Source organism: Prionailurus viverrinus, chromosome X (assembly GCF_022837055.1).
Source record: "Prionailurus viverrinus isolate Anna chromosome X, UM_Priviv_1.0, whole genome shotgun sequence".
In the NCBI taxonomy this organism is placed as follows: Eukaryota; Metazoa; Chordata; class Mammalia; order Carnivora; family Felidae; genus Prionailurus; species Prionailurus viverrinus.
Genome location: NC_062579.1, coordinates 58863705 through 58879497, shown reverse-complemented (window position 1 = coordinate 58879497; position 15793 = coordinate 58863705). Strand labels below are relative to the sequence as shown.

Sequence of the window (15793 nt, the reverse complement as noted above, 5' to 3'; positions counted from 1 at the left end):
ACAAAATTTTTGCAGAGTGTTTATTTCATTTATTACTCTGATAAGAAGACTTTGAACTTCTCTTTGTGGTAGTAAGTTACTTGGCAATTTCTTTGCAAAGCTATGATAATAATTCTGGTATCTTAAAGTATATTTGAAGTTTAAATGCATTTTTAACCTGAATGATGGGAATAGAACTTATTGACTACTTCCAATGTGTGTTTTATAATACTGATGTTAAATCTGTAGATATCCACCAGTGTGCAAAGATTCTTGCATGTTAAATGAACATGATGGAAAATAAAAATATCTTCCTTTTCTCTTAGAGATCGCCCAGTGAAATTTACTGAGAGATCTAGACCTGGAGTTCAGATATCTTGTTCATCTTTCAGTTCTGGTATGTGTAAAAATTCAAAGTTTTGAGTACCCAAAATATTAAATAATCCAGTTGTAAAAGATAATATTTTTCAATTTTGTGGAGAAAAAAATGTATGTTTGTTAATGGAAACATAATAAAAAATGTGAACCATATGATACTATAGAGGGACGTTTGTGGACTTTGAATTAACACATGTAATAGCTTTGGAGTGTTTTTATTATTTGCTTATATGTTTTTATATAATTCAGAATTTAGTTGGTAAAAAGTATACCCCTGCTACACACACAGTTCAACACTAAAATCCTGCCCTGACATTTCAGAAAAAATGTACTGTGGCTCCATATAGAAGACACTTCTGCAGTATATAAACAGTGCTTTTCTATTACTATGCTAGTTCACCTTTTCTTTTACTGTGGTAAAATATAACATAAACTTTACTATTTTAATAACCATTTTTAAGTGTACGGTTTTGTGGCATTGAGTATATTCACTTTGTTTTGGATACACTACCGCCATCCGTCTCTAGAATTTATTCATCATCCCAAAAGTGGTTGAGTTTTTACATTCCACCTCTATAGCCCTGTAAAGACAATTGTAGCTATAGGTCATTTTATAAACAATTTTGGAGCATTATGTTTTCACATAAAATTTAAAGAAATGAGTTCCTCAAGGCCCTGATATTTAATGTTTATTATTCAAGGGCCTGTACTTAGTGTATAGTTGGTGGACTTTTGTTGGGTGAGTGGTATGTATAGTTGTACTTTAAATACTTCCCTTATTTCTCTTGAATTATACTTATTTTTCTCTGAGATATCGTTAATGGTGAGAAGATAACGTATTTCTTGAAGCCCTCTTACTAATATCAGGAGCATATAATTGAGAAGGCAATTGGAAGGTTTTTAAAGTTCCTTGGTACAATGTTTGCTTGTTTGTTTTTTAATCCTCCAGGTGGTATGTTCATTACAACAGGTAGCACTGACCATGTGATTAGAATATATTATTTGGGTTCTGAGATCCCTGAGAAAATTGCTGAATTAGAATCACATACGGTAAGAACAAAATGAAAAACTTAAATATGTTGCTTTCTTATGTAACACCTGTGGAAAATTGATTTTATTCTTTTCTAATTTGTACCTTAATTTAATATACAGGTGCTAAAATCTGTATGGTAAGACATCTCTGTAATAATGAAGATAAGTGTGAAATTCTGGATTTAGTATGGCCCCAATATTTAAAATGAGTTCTGTTTGACTATATAGGAAAAGAAAAACATATTATAGTAATAGTTTATGAAAATCTTCTTTTATCCTGCTGTATTTAGTTAATTGTATAAGCTATTTGTTACTTTAAAATCTACATACTTATTAAAAGACATATTGAAAGATGGTGGCATAGAAGGATCCTGAAATCACCTCCTCCAATGAACACAACAAAACTACAGCTGTAATGGGACAGTTCCCTCTGAAAAGGACCTGAAATCTAGCTAAATAGTGCCTCTACAACAAAAGATAAAAGGCCCACATCAAGATGGGTAGGAGGGGTAGAGACGTGTTCTTGCAAAAAGCCCCACCCCAGGGCAGAAATCCACAGTTGGGACTGATCTCATAATATGGAGCTTATTCTTGAGGGGACTGCTCTCATAATATGGAGCTTATTCTTGAGGAGCAAGGCGTCTGTGTCCCACATCAGGCAATCCAACCCGTGGGACCTGCACTGGAGAAATGAGCCCCCAAAGCATCTAGCCTTGAAAACCAGTGGGGCTTACTTCTAGGAGAACTGTAGGGAATGAAAAATCCACCCCTAAAGGTTCTTATACAGATTCACTAGCCCTGGGACCCAGCTCAAAAGCAACAGTTTGCAAGGCACCTAGACCCTATGTGAAGGAGACTCATTTGCTAATCTTAAAGCATCTGCTGGAGAGGCAAGAACCTGTTGGGACTCTCTCCTGGGATAGAGGTGGGTACCATTTTTGAATTCTCCTGCCTTGTTGGTCCTGGTGCAGATGGATGCCATTGTTGAACCCCTCCTTTATGTCTTTAAGTCTACTAGCTTCAATGGGAGCACCTTGCCCATGCACACTGCAGCTGTGGCCTATCCCACCAGAGCCAGATAGGCTGAGTACCCCACCCCATACCACATTCAAAACCTGCCTGGGCAGGGATGTGCAGCCCACACAGGAGATACCCCCTTGAGCACCTGGCTCTTGTGGCCCCGTGGGGTATTGCATTTTTGGACCTCATGTTTTTTTCGTTTTCTAAAGTGTATTTATTTATTTTGAGAAAGAGAACAAGCACAAGTGGGGGAGGGGCAGAGAGAGAGAGGGAAAGAGAGAATCCCAAGCAGGCTCCATGTTGTCAGCACAGAGCCTGATGCAGGGCTTGATCTCACAAACTGTGAGATTACGACCTGAGCTAAAGATCAAGAGTCAGAGGCTTAAGTGAGCTACCCAGGCACCCCTGTACTCCATGGGTTTGAAGCAATTAGAGACAGTGTTTGGGAGTTAGCATTCCCAGGGCACTGTACAAACAGAAGACTGAAACTCACCTGCAGTCTTGATGTGAAAAAGGCCTATTTTCTTGTCCTGGGGCATGTCATACAACCAGAGGCTGCAGAAGAGCTCTCAGGGAACATGAGTAGGAATTTACCACATTAGTGCCCTCACTTGGCCCCATCATAGCTCACTGATACCTCACAGAAAGGAGATTATACGCACGTCTAAAGCTATGGTTTTTGCAACTTTACCTAGGGGACACCTCTGGAACTGGTCTGGAAGTCAGCAGTGTTTACAATTGTGGACTCAAAGACTATTATTTGCATATCTTAAAAGATACTGCCTGACAATCTGGCTTACAATTAGCCTGAAACTAGGCACTGTCTGAGATCCCTCCCTTTGGAACAATGACAGGTCTTGGCATACCCTCAACAACTGGGACCTTTGAAGAACAAATTGTGCTACTTATAGATAACCAAAAGCCAGGGTATGGTTGAATTGGTAAGGTTTATTTCCAATGCAAGGTCATACTATACAATTTCATTTATATGTGGAACCTAAAAAATTAAAAAGCAGAAAGAGACCCATAGATAGAAAAAAATGTGTGATTGCCAGAGGGGAGGGAAGTGAGATAATTGGCAAAATGGGTGAAGGGGAGTGGGAGATACAGGTTTCTAGTTATGGAATGAATAAGTCATGGGGGTAAAAAGTACAGCATAGGGAATATAGTCAATCATATTGTAATAGTATTGTATGGTGACAGATGGTAGCAACACTTGTGGTGAACATAGTATAATGCATAAACCTGTCAAATCACTATGTTGTACACCTGAAATTAATATACAATAGTGTGTCAACTATAATAAAAAATTTTTAAAGGAGGAGAGGTAGCTATCTTATGTAATACATAGAAACAAACATGGAGTCAGGCAAATTGAGGAGACAACGTATATGTTCAGATGCAAGAACGAGAAGACATTAGAAAAAGCCCTTAATGAAATGGATATAAGTAATCTACCTGATGAAGAATTCAAAGTAATGGTCATAAATATGCTCAACAAACTCAGGAGAAGAATGGATGAACACAGTGAAAACTTCAACAAAGAGATATTAAACCATAAAGTAACAAAGAGAAGTCACAAAGCTGAAGAATACAATAGCTGAAGTGGTAAATATGCTAAGAGGTTCAACAACAGACTAGACAAAATAGAATGGATGAGTGACCTGCAAGACAGGGTACCAGAAATAACTGAGAACAGTGAAAGGAAAAGAAAATTCAAAAAATTAAGATAGTTTAAGGGACATAGGAGACTATGAGAATAAAATCTGCATTATAGGGGGTCCTAAAAGGTCAGACAGAGATAAAAGGGTAGAAAACTTATTTTAAGAAATAATGGCTGAAAATTTTCCTAATCTAGGGAAGGAAACAGACAATCAGTTCCAGGAAGCCCACAGAGTTCCAAGTAAGAAAAAGCATTCAAATTAAAATGTTAAAAGTTAAAGAGAATCTTAAAAGAAGCAAGAGGAAAACAACTTGTTGCATATAAGGGCACCCCGTAAGACCATCAGCGGATTTTTCAACAAAAACATTGTAGGGCAGAAGTGAGTGGGGTGGTATATTCAAGATACTGAAAGGGGAAAAAAAAACATCTAACCAATAATTCTCTACCTGGTAATGTTATTAAGAATTAAAGGGGAGATAAAGAGTTTTCCAGACAAGCAAAAACTAAACCAATAAACCAGCCTCATAAGAAGTATGAAAGAGAATTTCAGCTGAAAAGAAAAGGAATTAACTAGTAATGAGAAATCACGTGAAAGTAAAATATGACACTGATAAAGGCATATATATTTTAAAGGTAGGGGATTAACTACATGTAAAGCTAATAGGAAGATTAAAAGAAAAATTAGTAAAATTAATTATATAATAATTAGTATAGGGATGCACAAAACAAGTTATTTATTAAATGCTTATCTTTTTTTTAAAAAAAAAGTTTATCCATTTATTTTGAGAGAAAAAGAGAGCACATGGCCACAAGTAGGGGAGGGGCAGAGACAGTGGGAGAGAGAGAATCCCAGTTAAGCTTCATGCTGTCAGCACAGAGCCCGATGTGGGGCTCATATCTCACAAACCACGAGATCATGACCTGAGCTGAAATCAACAGTCAGACGTTTTACCAACTGAGCTACCCAAGCACCCCAAGATTTATTTTTTTTAATTAAGTTTTTTTTAAGGTTTAAATTTCAGTTACTTAACAAAGTGTTACATTACTTCAGCTGTACAATATAGTGATTCAACAATTCCATACATCACCCAGTGATCATCACAAGTATACTCCTTAATCCCCATTACCTATTTAATCCATCCCCCCAAAACCCATCTGGTAACCATCTGTTTGTTCTGTGTAAGTAAGAGTCTGTTTCTTGATTTGTCTCTCTCTCTTTTTTCCCTTTGTTTTTTTTTTTTTTTTGCTTACTAAATTTCAAAGATGAGTGAAATCATATGGTATTTGTCTTTCTCTGACTGACTTATTTCACTTAGCAATATACTTTATAGCTCCATTCATATTGTTGCAGCATTATACTCTCTAGCTTCATTCATGTCATTGCAAATAGCAAGATTTCATTTTTTATAACTGAATAATATTCCATTATATATATATATATATATATATATATATGCCCCTTCTTATTTATCCATTCATTAATTTATGGACATGTGGGCTGCTTCCATATCTTGGCTATTGTCAAAACTGCTGCCATGAACATGAGTTCATGTAACCCTTTGAATGAGTGTTTTTGTATTCTTTGGGTAATTACCCAGTAGTGCAATTGGATCATAGGAGAGTTCTATTTTTAAAGTTTTGTAAAGTTTATTTATTTTGAGAAAGAGAGCAGGAGAGGGGGAGAGAGAGGATCCCAAACAGGCTCTGAGCTGTCAGCATGGAGCCAGACATGGGATTCAAACTCACAAACCTTGAGAGCTGACCTGAACTGAAACTGGCTGAGCCGCCCAGGTGCCCCTATTGTTAAGGTTATGAGGAATCTCCATATTGTTCCCCACAGTAGCTGCACCAGTTTGCATCCCCACCAACAGTGTAAGAGTGTTCCTTTTTCTCCACATCCTTGCCAATTCTTGACGTTTCTTGTGTTGTTGGTTTTAGCCATTAGAACAGGTGTGAGATGATATCTCATTGTAGTTTTAATATGCATTTGCCTAATGGTAAATGATGATGAACATGTTTTCATGTGTCTGTGGGCAATCTGTTTGTCTTCTTTGGAAAATGTCGTCTTTGGCAAAAATGTCTGTTGATGCCTTGTGCTCATTTATTAACTGGAATATTTGGGTTTTTTTTGATGTTGAGTTTTATAAGTTCCTTATGTATTTTGGATACTAAACTTTTATCAGAGATGTCATTTGCAAATATCTTCTCCCATTTCATAGGTTCCCTTTTAGTTTTGTTAATGGTTTCCTTCACTGTGCAGAAGCTTTTTATTTTATGGAGTACCAATAGTTTGTTTTGCTTTTGTTTCCCTTGCCTCAGGAGACATACAAGAAGGTGGTTGCCATGGCCAATGTCACAAAGAGGTTAATGGCTGTGTAATCCTCTAGGATTTTTAAGGTTTTAGGTCTCACATTTAGGTCTTTAATCCATTTTGAATTTATTTTTGTGTATGATGTAAGAAATTGGTATAGTTTCTTCCTTTTACAGTTTCTTCTTTTGCATATTGCCATCCAGTTTTACCAACTCCATTTGTTTTACAGGCTGTCTTTTTCCTGTTGGATACTTTCCTGCTTTTAAAAGATTAATTCACCATATACTTGTGGGTTTATTTCTTGGTTTTACATTCTGTTCATTGTTCTATACGTCCATTTTTGTGCCAGTACCATACTGTTTTGATCACTGTAGTGTTTTTTATTATTTTGTTGTTTTTTTAATTTTATATAAAATTTATTGTCAAATTGGTTTCCATACACCACCCAGTGCTCATCCCAACAGGTGCCCTCCTCAATGCCCATCACCCACTTTCCTCTCGCCCACCCCCCATCAACCCTCAGTAGCACTCAGTATTTAAGAGTCTCTTATGGTTTGTCTCCTTCCCTCTCTGTAACTTTCCCCCCCCTTACCCTCCCCGCTGCTCTTCGCTTAAGTTTCTCAGGATCCAACTATGAGTGAAAATGTATGGTATCTGTCTTTCTCTGTATGACTTATTTCACTTAGCATAATACTCTCCAGTCCCATCCACATTGGTATAAAAAGCCATATTTCATTCTTTCTCATTGCCAAGTAGTATTCCATTGTATATATAAACCATAATTTCTTTATCCATTCATCAGTTGATGGACATTTAGGCTCTTTCCATAATTTGGCTATTGTTGAGAGTGCTGCTATAAACATTGGGGTACAAGTGCCCCTATGCATCAGCACTCCTGTAGCCCTTGGGTAAATTCCTAGCAGTGCTATTGCTGGGTCATAGGGTAGATCTATTTTTAATTTTTTGAGGAACCTCCACACTGTTTTCCAGAGCGGCTGCACCAGTTTGCATTCCCACCAACAGTGCAAGAGGGTTCCCGTTTCTCCACATCCTTGCCAGCATCTATAGTCTCCTGATTTGTTCATTTTGGCCACTCTGACTGGTGTGAGGTGATATCTGAGTGTGGTTTTGATTTGTATTTCCCTGATGAGGAGCGACGTTGAGCATCTTTTCATGTGCCTGTTGGCCATCTGGATGTCTTCTTTAGAGAAGTGTCTATTCATGTCTTCTGCCCATTTCTTCACAGAATTATTTGTTTTTCAGGTGTGGAGTTTGGTGAGTTCTTTATAGATTTTGGATACTAGCCCTTCGTCTGATGTGTCATTTGCAAATACATTTTCCCATTTCGTCGGTTGCGTTTTAGTTTTGTTGAATGTTTCCTTTGCAGTGCAGAAGGTTTTTATCTTGATGAGATCCCAATAGTTCATTTTTGGTTTTAATTCCCTTGCCTTTGGAGATGTGTCAAGTAAGAAATTGCTGTGGCTGTGGTCAGAGAGGTTTTTTCCTGCTTTCTCTTCTAGGGTTTTGATGGTTTCCTGTCTCACATTCAGGTCCTTCATCCATTTTGACTTTATTTTTGTGAATGATGTAAGAAAGTGGTCTGGATTCATTCTTCTGAATGTTGCTGTCCAGTTCTCCCAGCACCATTTGTTAAAGAGACTGTCTTTTTTCCATTGGATATTCCTTCCTGCTTTGTCAAAGACTAGTTGACCATACTTTCATGGTTCCAATTCTGGAGTCTCTATTCTATTCCATTGGTGTATGTGCCTGTTTTTGTGTAATTGCCATACTGCCTTATTGATTACAGCTTTGTTGTAGAGGCTAAAGGCTGGATTTGTGATGCCTCCCACTTTGGTCTTCTTCTTCAATATTACTTTGGGTATTCAGGGCATTTTGTGGTTCCATACAAATTTTAGGATTGCTTGTTCTAGCTTCGAGGAGAAGGCTGGTGCAATTTTGACTGGAATTGCATTGAATGTGTAGATTGCTTTGGATAATGTTGACATTTTAACAATATATATTCTTCCAATCCATGAGCATGGAATGTTTTTCCATTTCTTTGTGTCTTCAATTTCCTTCAAAAGCTTTCTATAGTTTTCAGCATACAGACCTTTTACATCTTTGGTTAGGTTGATTCCTAGGTATTTTATGATGCTTGGTGCAATTGTGAATGGGATCAGTTTCTTTATTTGTCTTTCTGTTGCTTCATTATTAGTGTATAAGAATGCAACTGATTTCTGTACATTAATTTTGTATCCTGCGACTTTGCTGAATTCATGTATCAGTGCTAGCAGACTTTTGGTCGAATCTATCGGATTTTCCATGTATAATATCATGTCATCTGCAAAAAGTGAAAGCTTAACTTCGTCTTTGCCAATTTTGATGCCTTTGATTTTCTTTTGTTGTCTGATTGCTGATGCTAGCACTTCCAACACTATGTTAAACAACAGTGGTGAGAGAGGACATCCCTGTCATGTTCCTGATCTCAGGGGGAAGCTCTTAGTTTTTCCCCATTGAGGATGATATTAGCTGTGGGCTTTTCATAAATGGCTTTTATGATGTTCAAGTATGTGCCTTCTATCCCAAATTTCTTGAGGGTTTTTATTAAGAACAGATGCTGAATTTTGTCAAATGCTTTTTCTGCATCGATTGACAGGATCATATGGTACTTATCTTTTCTTTTATTAATGTGATGTATCACATGGATTGATTTGCGAATATTGAGCCAGCCCTGCAGCCCAGGAATGAATCCCACTTGTTCATGGTGAATCATTCTTTTTATATGCTGTTGAATTCGATTTGCTAGTATCTTGTTGAGAATTTGTGCATCCATATTCATCAGGGATATTGGCCTGTGATTCTCTTTTATTGCTGGGTCTCTGTCTGGTTTAGGAATCAAAGTAATGCTGGCTTCATAGAATGAATCTGGAAGTTTTACTTCCCTTTCTATTTTTTGGAATAGCTTGAGAAGGATAGGTATTATCTCTGCTTTAAACATCTGGTAGAACTCCCCTGGGAAGCCATCTGGTCCTGGACTCTTATTTGTTGGGAGATTTTTGATAACCGATTCAATTTCTTCGCTGGTTATGGGTCTGTTCAAGCTTTCTATTTCCTCCTGATTGAGTTTTGGAAGTGTGTGGGTGTTTAGGAATTTGTCCATTTCTTCCAGGTTGTCCAATTTGTTGGCATATAATTTTTCATAGTATTCCCTGATAATTGTTTGTATCTCTGAGGGATTGGTTGTAATAATTCCATTTTCATTCATGATTTTATCTATTTGGGTCATCTCCCTTTTCTTTTTGAGAAGCCTGGCTAGAGGTTTATCAATTTTGTTTATTTTTTCAAAAAACCAACTCTTGCTTTCATTAATCTGCTCTGCAGTTTTTTTAGAGTGTATATTGTTTATTTCTGCTCTGATGTTTATTATTTCTCCTCTGCTGGGTTTGGGGTGTTTTTACTGTTCTGCTTCTAGTTCCTTTAGGTGTGTTAGATTTTGTATTTGGTATTTTTCTTGTTTTTGAAATAGGCCTGGATTGCAATGTATTTTCCTCTCAGAACTGCCTTTGCTGCATCCCATAGCATTTGGATTGTTGTTTTTTCATTTTCATGTGTTTCCATATATATTTTAATTAGTTCTCTAATTGCCTGGTTGACCCATTTATTCTTTACTAGGGTGTTCTTTAACCTCCATGCTTTTGGACGTTTTCCAGACTTTTTCCTGTGGTTGATTTCAAGTTTCATAGCACTGTGGTCTGAAAGTGTGCATGGTATGATCTCAATTCTTTTATACTTATGAAGGGCCGTTTTGTGACCCAGTATGTGATCTATCTTGGAGAATGTTCCATGTGCACTCGAGAAGAAAGTATATTCTGTTGCTTTGGGATGCAGTGTTCTAAGTATATCTTTCAATCCCATCTGATTCAGTATATAATTCAGGACCCTTGTTTCTTTATTGGTTCCCTGTGTAGATGTTCTATCCATTGTTGTAAGTAGAGTATTAAAGTCACCTTCAATTAACACATTCTTATCAATAAGGTTCCTTATGATTATGGTTAAGTGTTTTAAGTTTTAATGTATTTTGGGGCTCATGTATTTGGCGCATAGAGATTTATAATTGTTAGCTCTTTCTGATGAATAGACCCTGTAATTATTGTATAATGCCCTTCTTCATCTCTTGTTACAGGCTTTAATTTAAAGTCTAGTTTGTCTGATATAAGTATGGCTACTCCAGCTTTCTTTTGACTTCCAGTAGCATGATAGATAGTTCTCCATCCCCTCACTTTCAATCTGAAGGTGTCCTCAGGTCTAAAATGAGTCTCTTGTAGACAGCAAATAGATGGGTCTTGTTTTTTTTATCCATTCTGATACCCTATGTCTTTTGGTTGGCACATTTAGTCCATTTACGTTTAGTGTTATTATAGAAAGATATGGGTTTAGAGTCGTGATGTCTGTAGGTTTCATGGTTGTAGCGATATCTCTGCTACTTTGTCTCACAGGATCCCCCTTAGGGTCTCTTGTAGGGCTGGTTTAATGGTGATGAATTCCTTCAGTTTTTGTTTTTGGGAAGACCTTTATCTCTCCTTCTATTCTAAATGATAGATTTGCTGGATAAATGATTCTTGGCTGCATATTTTTTTCTGTTCATCACATTGAAGATTTCCTGCCATTCCTTTCTGGCTTGCCACGTTTCAGTAGATAGGTCTGCTACCATCTTTATGTGTCTACTTTTGTATGTTAAGTCCCATTTATCCCTAGCTGCTTTCCGAATTCTCTCTTTTTATTTGTGTTTTGCCATTTTCACTAGATATATCATGCAGAAGATTGATTCAAGTTACGTCTGAAGGGAGTTCTCTGTGCCTCTTGGATTTCAATGCCTTTTTCCTTCCCCAGGTCAGGGAAGTTCTCACCTACGATTTATTCAAGTACACACCTTCAGCCTCTTTCTCTTTCCCTTCTTGTGTAATTCCGTGATACGGATATTGTTCCTTTTAATTGCATCACTTAGGTCTCCAGTTCTCCCCTTGCACTCCTGGATTTTTTTATCTCTCTTTTCCTCAGCTTCCTCTTTTTCCATAATTTTATCTTCTAAGTCACCTGTTCTCCTCTCTGCCTCTTCAGTCCATGCTGTGGCTGCCTCCATTTTATTTTGAACCTCTTTTATTGCATTTTTTAATTCCTCAGGATTGTTTTTTCAGTCCTTTGATCTCTGTAGAAATAGATTTTCTGCTTTCCTCTATGCTTTTTTCAAGCCCAGCGATTAATTTTATGACTATTATTTTCAATTCATTTTCTGTTACATTGCTTAAATTGTTTTCGATCAGTTTGTTAGCTGTTGCTAGTTCCTGGAGTTTCTTTTGAGGAGAATTCTTCCATTTCATCATTTTGACTAGTTTCTGTCTCTTATGAATGTTAAAAGCTTGTTATGTCCTCTGCACCTGCGAGCACTGCTATATTAAAGGAGGGTCAAACACTGTCCAGGGCCTGGCCCTTCACGAGGTGTTTTTTCAGAGATTGTTACTTGCTCTTTTTTTTGTGTGTGTGTGACTTTGGTTATTTTATTCCCCTACTCGTAGTGATATTTTGGACCCTCCACCAGGCGTACTGGTGATTTGTTTCTTGGAGTAGCCCTATCTTTTTTCCAGCTTTTCTATTTTCTTCCTAGTAGATTCAGTCTCTTTTCCTCCCAGGTTCTGTTGTTCAAAGTCCTTTGGCTTCTGCACTTCTGTTTGAGAGACGCTCAAAGTATGTATCCCCCTACTTCTCTGCCATGTTGTCCCCTATTTTATTGATCACTGTAACTTTGTAATGTTACATGGCATCCAGAAATGTGATGCCTCCAGCTTTGTGTTTCTTTTTCAAAATTGCTTTGTTTAAATGAGGTTTTTTGTTGTTCCATAAAAATTTTAGGATTGTTCTAATTCTGTGATAAAAGCTTATAGTACTTTGATAGAGAATGTCTGAAATGTGTAGCTTACTTTGTATAGTATAGACCTTTTAGCAATATTTGTTCTTCCAGTCCCTGAGCATGGAATGTCTTCCATTTCTTTGTGTCTTCTTCAATTTCTTTCATTAGTGTTTTATAGTTTTCAGAGTCCAGGTCTTTCACCTCTTTGGTTAGGTTTATTCTTAGGTATCTTCTTATTTCTGGTACAATTGTAAGTTGTCTTGATTTCTTAATTTCTCTTTTTGCTGCTTTACCATAATGTATATAAATTGCATGATATTTCTCCATCCCCTCACTTTTATTTTGCGGGTGTTGTTTGCTATAAAATCAGTCTCCCATAGGCAGAACATAAATGGGTCTTGTTTTTTTACCCAATTTGTTACCTTATATCTTTTGATTAAACTTTTTAGGCCATTTGTATTCAAAGTAATTATTGATAGATATGTGTTTATTGTTATTTTATTATTTGTTTTGTGGATGTTTCTGAAAAATTTTTTCTGATCCTTTCTAGTTTTTCTCTTTTCATGTCTTCCTGATTTTCAAAAATGATATATTCTGGATTTCTTTGTTTTTATTTTTGGTATATGTTTTAGTGGTTTTTGGTATATTGTTACCAGAAATTTTGTGTATAACCTCTTTTTTATATAGGAGTCTATATGGTCTTTTATGTTTGGACCCATTCCTTTTTTCTCTACTCCCTGCATTTAATGTGTATGTTGTTATAATCTATATCCTTTTCTCCTGTGAGATACTTGACTGATTTTTTTAACAGAAATATTCATTTTTACTGCTTCTGTGTTTCTTACCTTTATATTGTCACTTTTTGTTTCTCCTTTTTACTCAAAGAGTCCCCTTAAATATTTCTAGCTGGGCTGTTTTAGTGTTCATGAATTCCTTTATTATTTTTTTGCTGTTGTCTTAGAAACTCTATCTCATATTCTAAATCATAGCCTTGCTGGATAGACTATTCGTGCCTATAGATTTTTCCCATTCAGCATTTTGGTATACAATGTCACTCCCTTCTGGCTTGCATAAGTTCCATTTAAAAGCCTCCTGCTAGCATTATGGGTTTTCCCTTTTAAGGTACTGTCTTCTTTTGTCTTGCTGCTTTTAAGATTTTGTTTTTATCACTATATTTTGCACATTTAATATCAATATGTGTTGGCCTATTATTGTTCATTTTGATGGGGGTTCTCTGTGCTTCCTACATCTGTATATCTGTTTCCTTCTCCAGATTAGGGAAGTTTCCAGCTATTATTTCTTCAAATAAATTTTCTGCCTCTTTCTCCCACTTCTTGTTTTGGGACTCTTATAATATGAATGTTATTAAATTTGATGGAGTCACTGAGATCACAAAGTCTGTTCTCATTTTGCATAATTCTTTTTTCTCTCCTGTTCAGTGTGAGTACTTTCCATAATTCTGTCTTCTAGATCATTAACTTGTTTCTCTGGTTCTTCCATTATTCTCTTCTTTCCATCAAGAATGTTTCTCATTTTGTTTATTGACCCCTTTATCTCTGCTATGTTATTCTTTATCTCTGTGTTAAGGGTCTCACTCATGTCTTACACTCCTTTCTTAATTGCAGTGAATGTCCTTATGATCATTGCTTTAAATTCTGTATTAGGCATGTTACTTATATCTGTTTCACTTAGATACCTGTCTATGGCCTTGTCTGTTCTTTCATTTGGTATAGATTTCTCTCATTTTGTCTGTCTCTCTCCATCTGCTTTTATATGTTAAAAAGTTCAGCTATGTCTTCTGCTCTTGGAAGTAGTGCCTTTATGAGGAAGAGCTCTTAGAGTGCCCTGAAGTGCAGTGTCCCATTTTCCTGAACCTGGCCTTCAGCAGAGTAACCTGTGTGTGTTGCTTGTGCTCTACAGTTGTGTCTGAGTCACATTTCTAGTAAATGTGTAAATCTAGTAAATCTAGTAAATGAGCTTATGGTTCTTCTACTCTACCCCCTTTCCCGGTAGACATCCAAAATGAACAGATTTAAAATCAACATTAAAAATAACATGTGAGGGGTAATAAAGATTTATAGGTTTAGAATACATTTAAATATCAGATAGTATTAACTTAAAATAGATTGATGTATATATAGGATATTAAATGTTAACCTCGTGTAATACAAAGCAGAAATCTATAGGAAAACAAAATATAATGAGAAAGGAATAATGCTAAGGAAATCACCAAACCACAAAGGAAAAATCCAAGAAAAAAAGAAAGGAACAGAGAGGAAGTAAAAAGAAAATGTTCAAGAATATATCAATAGATACATTCCTATCTATAATTACTATAAATGTAAATGGACTAAATTGTCCAAAGATATAGACTAGATAAGTTGATTTTTTTAAAAAAAGCAAGGTTCATTAATATGTTGCCTGTGCAATCACTGCAGATCTAAAAACATGAAGAAACTGAAAATGGAAGTATAGAAAAAGGTACTGCAGATCTAAGAACATGAAGAAACTGAAAGTGAAAGTGTAGAAAAAGGTATTCCATGCAAATGGAAAAGAAAAGAATACCTGTCTTTTGTATGTTGGGAGGTTTTTGATTACTGATTCAATCTCTTTCCTGGTTATTAATGTGTTTATGTTTTCTGTTCCTTCTGTTTCAGTTTTTGATAGTTTATACGTTTCAAGTAATTTATACATTTCTTCCAGCTTGTGCAATTTGTTGGTATATAGTTTTTCATAATAGTTTCTTAAAATTACATGTATTTCTGTGGTACTAGTTGCTATTTCCCCTCTCTCATTTGTGATTTTATTAATTTAGGTTCTTTCATTTATTTTTGATAAGTCTGGCTAGAAGTTTATTAATGATATAAATTTTTTCAAAGAAGTATCTCCTGGTAATTATATTAATTTTTTCAAAGAGTTATCTCCTGGTTTCATTGATCTGTTCTGTTTTATTTTTTTTAGGTTCTATATCAATTATTTCTGCTCTAATGTCTATTATTTCCTTCCTTTTGCTGATTTTAGGCTTCTACTTATTCTTTTTCTAAATCAATTAGGTGTAAGGTTAGGTTGTTTATGTGAGATTTTTCTTGATTCTTGAGGTAGGCCTTTCCATTTTAGGACAACTTTTTTTACTACATGCCAAAAAACTCCTGAAAACCAAAGTCTAGAGCCAGATGGCTTCTCCGGCAAATTCTACCATATATGTAAAGAGTTAATACCTATTCTTTTTTTTTTTTTTTTTATCTGCACTCCTATGTTTATTGCAGTATTATTCACAATAATCAAGAAATGGAGACAAGCCATGTTTTGATTAACAAGTGAATGAATAACGAAGATGCAACATATAAGTAATATATATACATATATTTATGTATATACATAATATTTATTTATTTATTTTTCTCAATATATGAAATTTATTGTCGAAATTGGTTTCCATACAACACCCAGTGCTCATCCCAAAAGGTGCCCTCCTTAAAACCCATCTCCCACCCTCCACTCCCTC

General features: G+C 35.9%; 1 protein-coding gene across 5 annotated transcripts in view; it reads left to right on the top strand.

Annotated features, from left to right (window-relative positions):
• Positions 1 to 15793, top strand: part of BRWD3 (bromodomain and WD repeat domain containing 3) — a 243586-nt gene that overhangs the window by 74857 nt on the left and 152936 nt on the right. For all 5 annotated transcript variants that reach the window (XR_007148942.1, XR_007148943.1, XM_047843945.1 and 2 more), the window contains 2 exons: positions 306 to 376; positions 1307 to 1407. Coding sequence is in view for 3 of the 5 variants with exons in the window: in XM_047843945.1 (XP_047699901.1) it covers positions 306 to 376; positions 1307 to 1407 (172 nt within the window). In the remaining 2 variants the exon portion in view is untranslated. The remainder of the gene's footprint in view (positions 1 to 305; positions 377 to 1306; positions 1408 to 15793) is intronic.